Source organism: Humulus lupulus, chromosome 2 (assembly GCF_963169125.1).
Source record: "Humulus lupulus chromosome 2, drHumLupu1.1, whole genome shotgun sequence".
NCBI lineage: Eukaryota > Viridiplantae > Streptophyta > Magnoliopsida > Rosales > Cannabaceae > Humulus > Humulus lupulus.
This window is the reverse complement of record NC_084794.1, coordinates 181,690,335-181,700,759: the sequence shown is the minus strand read 5'-3', so window position 1 is coordinate 181,700,759 and position 10,425 is coordinate 181,690,335. Positions and strand designations below refer to the sequence as shown.

General features: G+C 40.1%; 1 protein-coding gene across 1 annotated transcript; it reads left to right on the top strand.

Annotated features, from left to right (window-relative positions):
* The first annotated feature begins 7,581 nt into the window (after positions 1 to 7,581).
* On the top strand, positions 7,582 to 8,942 carry LOC133816442 (small ubiquitin-related modifier 2-like). Its single transcript, XM_062248935.1, has 3 exons — positions 7,582 to 7,752; positions 7,997 to 8,152; positions 8,639 to 8,942. The coding sequence occupies exons 1-3, from the start codon at positions 7,657 to 7,659 to the stop codon at positions 8,702 to 8,704; spliced, it is 318 nt and encodes a 105-aa protein (XP_062104919.1). The 5' UTR covers positions 7,582 to 7,656; the 3' UTR covers positions 8,705 to 8,942.
* The last annotated feature ends 1,483 nt before the right edge of the window (positions 8,943 to 10,425 follow it).

Below are 10,425 nucleotides of genomic sequence, written 5' to 3'. Positions count from 1 at the left end.
GGAAGGACCACCTAGACCTCTGGGACATTCTCAACACTCGAAAGAAAGATAACCCGACACAAAGTGCAACTCAAGAATGCAACCCCTTCTGCGCAGAGTTGGAGAGCTTAAAGAGGATCATGCTTAGAATGGCACGACAACATAGCCATGACTCCGACTCAGAGGATGAGGATGGGGAGCCATGCACTCCTCACATTGTGGAAGCCCAGTTACCATGAGGCATTAAGATGTCTGCCATCACGTCTTATGATGGTAGCACGAATCCCACTGACCACCTTTCAAAATTCAATAGGTTCATTTCGGTGCATCGCGTCTCCGAAGACACCAAGTGTCTTGTGTTCCTGTTAACGTTGACGGGACCCGCAGATGAATGGTACAAGAAACACAAGCTGGGATCCATTCATTTGTGGCTCCAGCTATCGTCTTCACTCTGAAGACAATTCTCAGCTGCTCGGAAGGTGAGCTTTTAGGTCAACGCTTTGGCAAACATAAAGCAGGGACCCTTCGAGACCCTTAAAGCTGACATCAAGCCCTTCACGGAGGAAGCTGGAAGGAGAAACATGGTTGACGATGACTAATAGCTGATGGCCTTGTAGGCCGGCATCCGCGCGGGGTCCCCACTGTGGGATGACCTTCAGCGGAGAGGATGTCGTAGGCTCGACACTTCATTCGTCAAGCACAAGAGTAAATTAATTGGGAAGTTCCACAGATCGGAGCATTTGGTGGGTTAGTCACCTTTCTCGTTGCAAAGACGCCGAGCCCAGTGGCTTTGGGGACCCAGTATCTGCCCTACACTCTTGTCCAACTGAGTGTGGCAGGAACCCAGTCCAGTGCAATTGTCCCACCAGTTAGCTTTAGTGCCGTGCCATCCGCTGGTTTCAGTGTCGCTCCGATGGGATATGGAGAAACCCCCATTGGATACAGTGCTTATCAGCCTACATTCAGTGTTGGAGTTTTTGCTTCATCCCAGTCAGCCGCACCCAGCCAGACCCCCAGAGCAGTAGACACGGGGGCAAGGCAAGAGCAGAAAGCTCAAAAGAAATGGGACAATGCAAACAAGATATGGAGCTGCCCTTGACGAGATGTATGTCTCGCAGTACTCCGAGTACACTGACTTAGTGGACTCTCGAGAGAACATATTTGTGGCCACGAAACAACACGTCAGTTGTCGGAAGCCATAGCCCATTTGGAGAGACCTAGAAAGGTGAAATCCCAACAAATTTTGTCGTTTTCATAACGATGTAGGACACCACACCAATGAGAGTCGCCAACTTAAGGATGTGATCAAAAAACTCATCAAACTGGGACACCTCCACCAGTATGATCAGGATGGAGCACGCCAGGCTCATGGCCCGATCGTGGGAGAACATGCACACCCCGCAGCTCCCCACGCTCCGGGTACAGTGCCCGTAGCTCCGTAACAGTAGATAGTCCATTGACCTCCCAAGTGAATGGGTGAGTGGGAACTATCTCTAGAGGACCCCACTTGGGGGACACCTCTTGAGGCTTGCCAAATAGGTATGTGTGGGCCTTAAACCATGATGATGAGGTGTTGCCATTGGCTCAATTTCCAGCTCAGATGCCAAGGATGACCGACCAAGTCATTACATTCTTCGAGGATGATGCTCAGAGAGTGCATCGAGAGCCAAGTTTCCATTGAGATAGTGGCTCGGGTCCTAGTGGACAATGGGAGTTCAATGTACATCTGGTTCAAGTCAGCGTACGAGAAGATCGGGTTGACCACAAGCGACTTATCCTTGTGCACCTCGACTCTATATGGGTTTTTGGGGGAAGGTTTCATACCAATGGGAGAAGTGCCTCACCAAGCCCTTAAGTACTTACCTGTGACACCTTTTGTTAGTGGGGACCTAGCCTTCTTACTTTTATCTGTCTCCCTCATGTAGAAAGGAAAGGCTTGGAGAAGTGCTTCGCCAGGCCTTTAAGTATTGCACCTTCGTGGTGGTGGATTGCTCCCCAGCATATAATGCTGTCTTGGGGCGTCCGACCTTAGTAGATTTCAGGACAGTCACCTCCATTCGGCACCTATGCATGAAGTTCCCCATGGATTCAGGGATTGGCATGGTCCAAGGAGACTAAAAAGAGGTGAATAAATGCTACAATGTGTCCCTCAAGAACCCAGTAATGGTAGTTCAGGCGTTGGCCCTCGAACAACCTCTTCCCGAGGAGGTCGAGCTGAAGGCTCTTTGGTTTGATGAAACCAACGAGTTGGACCCGTAGGCTCAAGAAGAGAGGGATATCGAGCCCATGGAGGAAGTTAAGGAAGTGGCCCTCGATGCCTCCATCCCTGAAACAAAGACAAAGGTTGGGAAGAATCTAAAGGCAAAAGTCTGAGAAGCACTGGTGGGCTTTCTTCAGGAAAATTAGGATGTTTTTGCCTTGTCTCACTCTAACATGATTGACATTGACTCGAATATCATTTGTCATTCCTTGAATGTATCCAAACGTCACTCTTATTTAGCAGAAGCGAAGAACATTCGACCAAACCAGGGCGAAAGCCTTAAAGGTGGAGATGGACAAGCTACTCGCAAACAGATTCATTTGGGATGCCCAATACCCCAAGTGGGTATCTAATCTGGTCCTCGTGCCCAAGCCAAATGGCACCTAGAGAACCTGCATAGACTTCTCTGACCTTAACAAGGCTTTCCCTAATGACTATTTGTCGCTGCCAAAAATAGATCAAATGGTCGATGCCACCTTCGGGTACGAGCTCTTGTCCTACTTGGACGCGTACTTGGGGTATAACAAGATTTCCATGCATGTCATGGATTAAGAACACACCAGCTTTTGAACTGATAAAGGAGTTTACTACTATAAAGTGATGCCCTTCGGGCTGAAGAATGCTAGTGCCACCAACCAAAGGCTCGTGAACCGTATGTTTAAAGATCAGTTGAGGCGGAACATGGAAGTTTATGCAGACAACATACTGCTCAAGTCTAGAATAGCCCCCGACCACGTAAAGGATCTAGCAGAAGTATTTTCAGTACTTCACAGGTTTGGGATGAAACCGAATCCCACAAAAATGTACTTTTGGAGTTACCTTCGGGAAGTTCCTAGGCTTTATTGTTAGTGCTCGAGGGATAGAGGCAAACCCTGAGAAGATAAAAGCCCTAATCGATATGCCATCCCCCTAAAATCATAAGAATGTTCAAAGCCTCACCGGGAGGATAGCTGCCTTGAGTCGCTTTGTTTCCAATGCAACAGACAAGTGCATCCCGTTCTTCAACATAATCTGAGGAGGTTAGAGGTTTGAATGGACGGAGGAGTGTGAGTAGGCATTCCAACCATTGAAGGCGCACATGGCAAACCCACCTATCTTGTCAAAGCCCGTAGACGGAGACCCCTTCCTACTCTACATGGCTGTCTCAGAGAGTGCCATCAGTGTCGCCTTAGTACTTGAGGAAGGTCGTGTCCAGCACCCCGTGTACTATGTAAGCAAAAGACTCCTCAGAGCAGAGTCCAGATACCCGCTCATGGAGAAGCTTACCTTTTGCCTAATGGTATCTTCTCAGAACCTAAGGCATTATTTCCATGTGCATCCCATCAAGGTCCTCACGAACCATCCCTTATGACAAGTCCTCCAAAAGCTTGAGTAATCTGGGAGACTCTTGAAGTGGACGGTCGAACTTAGTCAGTTTGACATCACTTATCACCCGAGGACTGCCATAAAGAGATAGGCATTGGGAGATTTCATCGCTGACTGCATGGGAAACCACGAGAAACTTGAGGACACCCCAGTGGTTGGGCTCACGCGGAAGGTATACGTAAATGGACCATCGAATGAAAATGATGTCGGAGCAGGCCTCATTTTGGTATCCCCCGAGGGGCACAGGGTTCACAACGCTCTAAGATTTGGGTTTGACACCTCAAACAATGAAGCAAAGTATGAGATGCTTATTGCTGGGCTCCAAGTAACACTTGAGTTCAAGGCCAAGAGCCTCGAGATTTTCAGTGACTCAGAACTTGTAGTAAATCAGGTACTTGGGGAGTACCAGGCCCAGGGGACAAAAATGGCCGCATACTTGGCGAGGACCCAAAAAATGATACACAACTTAAAAAAAATCACCATTCAACAAGTGCTAAGGAACATAATTTTAACGTTGATGTCATGGCCAAGCTCGCAACTACCAAGGATGTTGAGCTGAACCACATAAAATCCTTGAATACTTTGTTGTTCCGAGCATCTCAGCTCCCAAGGAAGTGGAAGCAGTCCAACCCCAGAATAGTTGGATGGAGCCCATAGTGAAATATCTTGTCTCCGGTGAGTTACCGCAGGACAAGAAAGCAGCTCAAAACCTGGTTTACCAGGCGCTTCGGTATGTTATCATGGACAGTAGAATGTACATGCGAGGATATTCATTGTCCTTGCTCCGATGTGTGTCCAAGAAAGAAGCCAGTCTGATACTCCGACAAGTGCATAAAGGCTTTTGCGGGGACCACACTGGGGACAGAGCCTCACCAAGAAGATCTTGAGACAAGGATACTTTTGGCCCACCATGAACAGAGATGCGATGGACTATGTCAAGAAGTGTGACAAGTGCCAACGCTTTGCGAATATACCTCGAGCTCCTCCAAATGAGCTCACCCAGATGACTAGTCCTTGGCCCTTTGTGGTCTGGGGTATTGACCTTATCGGGTCATTGCCCATGGGAAAAGGAGGAGTGAAGTATGAAATATTGGTGGTTGACTACTTCACGAAGTGAGTCGAGGCCGAGACACTCGCTACAATCACTTCCAAAAAGGCACTGGACTTCGTCATCAAGAACATCGTTTGCTACGGGCTCTTGAGGAAGATAGTCTCTGACAACGACCTATAGTTTGACAGCGAATGTGTTCATAGACTTCTGTCAGTGGCACAAAGTTATGAAGAGCTTTTTCTCTGTGGCCCACCCGCAGGCAAACGGGCACAAAGAAAAGGCTTGAACAGGCGAAAGGCGCTTGGCATGAGGAGATGTCTAGGGCATTGTGGAGTTACCACACCATTGGCAGGACCTCCACTGGCCACTCGCCATTCTCTATGGCCTATGGGTATGAGGTCGTGCTCCCAATTAAGGTAGCAATCACCACGCATCAATGGGATACATATGATCTGACCACAAACCATGCTTTACTCCAAGAGTCCCTGGACCTTATGGAGGTGCTCCGTGAAGCTTCTCAGCTTCGAGTAGCATCCTACCAGTAGAAAGTAGCCAGATATTTCAACCCTAAAGTAAAGGATAGAAAGTTTGGGGTCGGAGATCTGGTGCTGTGAAGAATCTTCTTAGCCACCTGGGACCCTGGTGCGGGAGTGTTGGGACCTAACTGGGAGGGCCCATACCAAGTTGAGAGCGTTGTATGTTTGGGGACATACAAATTCGTCCGAATGAATAGGGAATTGATACCCCGCGCTTTGAATGCCGAGCATCTTCGCCGGTATTACCAGTGATATGAGCAGTAGTTTTATTAATATTTTTAATCTCCTTGTAGACTCCGAGCACAGTTAATGGAAATCGTGTAGAAAAAAACGGTAAAAAAATTTGAGAGATTCTGCTTATATTTGTTAGTTTCCTTTATTCTATATGTATTACTCATAGAGCACCCGCTCGCTGGCCTAGACAAGTGAACGTAGACTAGTCTCCAATTACTTGGGGGAATGGAGTTAGGGCAGCCTCACAGAGTACCGTGCCTTTCGGAGGATGTCCTAGGAAACTAAGCTTGTCAAAAAAGGAGTAAGCCTAGTGTCAATACCCCAAGAATAGAAAAACCTAGGAAACTAAGAAGTCTTGAGTCTGTGACCTAAGAAACCAAGCTTGTTCAGAGCGGAGTAGGCTTAGCGTATAATATAATTTAAATATTATAAATATTATTATTATAATAATATATAATACATAATCTTAATTTTTATTAAATATTTTATCATTTATATTTAAAAAGACAACATATTATTTTTTTATTTAATCTAAGTTATATAAATATATATATATATTCATAATTATAAATACATTATATATAAGTATTGTGTGTACAAATAGAACGACTTTGTAACTACATAAGAAATTAGAATAATATTTCTCATCAATAATGAATGTTTTGTACATATTATTATTTTTCTAAAAATATCATAGATAATGTTTTGATTTAATTTTTATTTTAATATGTTTATGTCATTTTTTTATAAATAATATTGTTTATCTTTTTTAAATTTATATGGCAATCATAAAAACATAATAAAAATAATAATATTTTAAAAAAATAAAACTAAGCTAATTTTAATTAAAATAATGAGAGGTTACTGGAGTTGGAGGTATCTATAAGGACTATTACCTAAACTAGAAGAGTGATGCTATTCGGCAAGTAAGTTGTCCAATACAACATGAGGTGGCACCCCATAGTTAGTGAGCGATACATCACAATACTTATTAAATTCAAATATGTGAGATCCGATATTAGATTGCACCAATAGTGCTATGTCATTTCCGTATGGTGTTTAGCATCAGTGGTGACTAAGCTAATTTTTATTATTATTTAAAAATAATAAATATTAAAATAAAAACTAAGGTAATTTTAATTAAAATAATGAGAGGTTATTGGATTTGGAGGTATCTATAAGGACTATTAGCTAAACTAGAAGAGTGATGCTTTTTGACATTTAAGTTGTCCAATATCACAAGAAGTGACACCCCAAAGTTGGTCAGAGATACATCATAATACTTATTAAATTCAAATATGTGAGATCTGATATTGGATTGCACCAATAGCGGTATGTCACTTCCTTATGGTGTTGAACATTAGTGGTGACTAAGCTAATTTTTATTATTATTTAAAAATAATAAATATTTTAAAAAATAAAACTAAGCTAATTTTAATTAAAATAATGAGAGGTTACTGGAGTTGGAGGAATCTATAAGGACTATTACTTAAACTAGAAGAGTGATGTTATTTGGTATTTAAGTTGTCCAATACCACATGAGGTGGTACCCTATAGTTGGTTAGCAATACTTTATAATACTTATTAAATTTAAATATGTGAGATCCGATATTCGATTGCGCCTATAACGATATGTGACTTACTTGTGGTGTCGAGACTTTTAGCAATTCTCAAAGTAGAATGGATGAGAAAAAGAGAAATTTTTATCGTTTTCTCGTACACAAATTAATTGGTTCATTTATTGCAAACAAAAACCAACTTGTCTTTCTATGACAAGGAAAAAAAGACATTTGGGAGGGTAGTCCCTTACCGGAACTAGAGAAATCTCTTTAAAAGTAAAATAGCAGTGCAGTATTATTATAGTATGAGTACCTACCTGCTATTCATCAAAGAAAGAAAAGAAAACAAAGCCTATTGGACTATTCCTACTGCAGTACCTGGTTTGCAGAGAATTCTTACGTAAGTAAGCTTCAAAGAGAAAATCATGTGCAGTATGGTGCACTATACATAGCATTTGGATTGGACAACACCACCTTTCATCCAAATGGCTAAATTTTGTTCATTGAATCTATTGAAACTTAATACCAATATCATCATTTGATGTAATGATATAAAAATGTATATATTATCATTTGAAGTGAAGACTAAAAGAAAAAGGGGAAACTGAAGAGTCCACTTTTACATTCTCACCTGCTCTTCAAATTCATTTTCCTGGGCGAAAACAAAGAGAAATGAACTCTATTAGCCACAAGAGAAAATCCATGGACAAAGAAGGAGAACATGTTCATGATGATGATGATAAAGTGAACATCAAAGTTGTAAGTCAGGTATTTTTTTCTTCTCTTTCTCTTGCATTTTCTTACAACGTATGAAGTTTATTTCTGAAATAAGATCTAGAAAAGTTTCAGTTCAAATGACTCAGATTTATTTGCTTTAACAATTAGAAGAAAAAAATGATCATAATAATCTCTGCAACAAAATGAACGAAGTATTTGCCTAGTTCATCAACTTGAGTTTTTAAAGTTTTTATTTTTAAATTATATTAAAATGGTGTTGATTTTTTGAGTAAAGGGTACTGTGACCTCCGAGACTTTCTTCACAATCAGAAAGAAGTGTCGGTTGTACAAGCTCTTGCACAGATTTTGTGAGCACCAAAACGTTGATTATAGGAATATGGAATTTCTCTACAATGGCAAGCGCATTTCTCCAAAACACACTCCTCACTCAGTAAGTTTTCCTATTTTATTTTATTTAGTTTTACATTTTCACTAATTCATTCACTCCATCTAAAATGGGTTTGTTTCTTTTTTAAGTATATATATTTTTAAATTTGTTTTTTTTTCTTATTAATGAGGCTACATTTAAAATTTGTAGAGTTACAGAGCATTTCCATTTCTCTATATTATGTTATATATATATATGTGTATGTATGTTGATGTATCTGATAAAATCAGTTGTGTTAGTTTGTGAGCTGTCCTTAGTTTGTTGACTGATCTTGTTTTGTCTGTTACGATTAGTTCGTGGTTATAATTTTCAGTTAGCTTGTAACAACTCTGTAGCTACTTCTTGTATATTGCTTCTTGTATGGTCATTAAGGCTTTAAATTCACCTCAACTAATGGGGCTATTTGTTCTTAGTTGTCAAAATTGTGTTTTTCTGACTTGTTGATCTGGTGGATCGGATTTAAAGTGTTGATGAACTTTAAATTTGTAGCTGAAGATGGAAGATGGTGACCACATTGATGCAATGATGCATGCTGATGGTGGTGGTGCATTTTGACTGCATATGAATCTTGACTCTCTGATGACAATTGTCACTCTCTTTGGCTTCTATCTTATTAGTTGCAGTTTTTAGTTTTCATATGTTAGGCTTCAGAGTGCTAGTTGTGTTGATGACAAAAGTCCTATTTTCTAAAACTTAAGTTAGACATTTTAATATGCTAAATGCTTCCATTAGCGAATCAACATGTTTATTTTCTTCTTTTATGTTAAAAATGCTGAAGAATCAAGGTTTTTCATTGTTTTGTGGTGAATTTAAGTAGTTGTAATACTGTGTTCAATCTTTTATTTTTTTTTTACAAAATTACTTTGTTCAATCTTAGTAAAATGAAGGAGATAGAAAAGGAGGATTTTTTTTTCTTCCTTAAAACGCAAGTAATCTTACATTTTTGCACGAAGTATTCGAATGTGGAATTGGATTAAAATAAAATTTTCAATACAAATTAAAAGACTCCTAAATTGATTGATCCATTAATGTAACCTTAAGTTTTTTCTTAGCTGCAGACGTTTCAACCTCCCAAATTATTTATGTGGATTTGAATCTATTCACTCATTTATCTATCACTCTATACTAGTGAAAAGACAAACTGTAAATTCCACAAATGAGAATACGAAAAGATCTCTTTTATTAGCAATCTTTTTCGTCCTTTCCAACAAACAGTAGAGTGAGTAATTATCATCCTAGAACAGCCTTCCGTGAATAAAAACTATAAATGACTCTGCATTATATAGAAAAAAAATCAAATGCTTCTTCCTTAGGTCGAACCATAAACCCCTTCTCACAACTCTTTGAATCAAAAACCAAGGCATGCGATTTCAAGAAACTGTTACATGTTGAACACCACAACAACACGTGAAAAACGTTATAACTTTATTAGAACAAAATAATTACACTAAGATTTAAATACACTATTTGATTACAACACACACTAAACACTTACACACTTTATTTTGGAGCACTCACCAATAATTTTTCTCAATCTTCACTCTTTTACACACTTATATATCACTTAGACTCGCACTCTTTAGAGAATTTTGTGTACTCACTTTGGACACATTCAACACAAAAGACCAAAGGTCCTATATATAGATAGTAAAAGTCGGTGATGAACCGACATTACCATTGCTAGAAAATTCTAGCAGAATTACATGATAATGCGCTTGGCCCAAAAGCTAGAAAATTCTCCACATGTCTAAATGATTTTTGTTTATTGTGTACAAGTCTAGAAAATTCTAGACCATAGTATGTGACTTTTAACACTTCTCCTCATCATTGACTCTTCATATTGCGATGTTCTCTAAGTTTTTGAAATCTTATAGTGTTGAGCCATTTAGTGAACAAGTCTGCAATTTGATCTTCGCTCTTTACTTGGTGCATCTCTAGCTTCTCTTGTAATACCATTTCTCTTAGAAAACGTTAGTGCACCTCCACATGCTTTGTTCAAGCATGAAAAATAGGATTTTCTCCTAGGCGAACAACAAACTGATTACCACAATAAAGCGACACTGCATTGTTTGTAGATTAGTGTAGATCCTTCATTAGTTGCATCAACCACGTCCTTTTTGAGCTGCCGCTGCTGCTGCTCTATATTCTGCTTCAGTGGTTGACAAGGCTACCATTGGTTACCTTTTGCTACACCAAGATACAACTCCAGATTCTAGCTTGAATACATACCCAGTTGTTGATCGACAAGTATCATGATCCCCAACATAATCAGCATC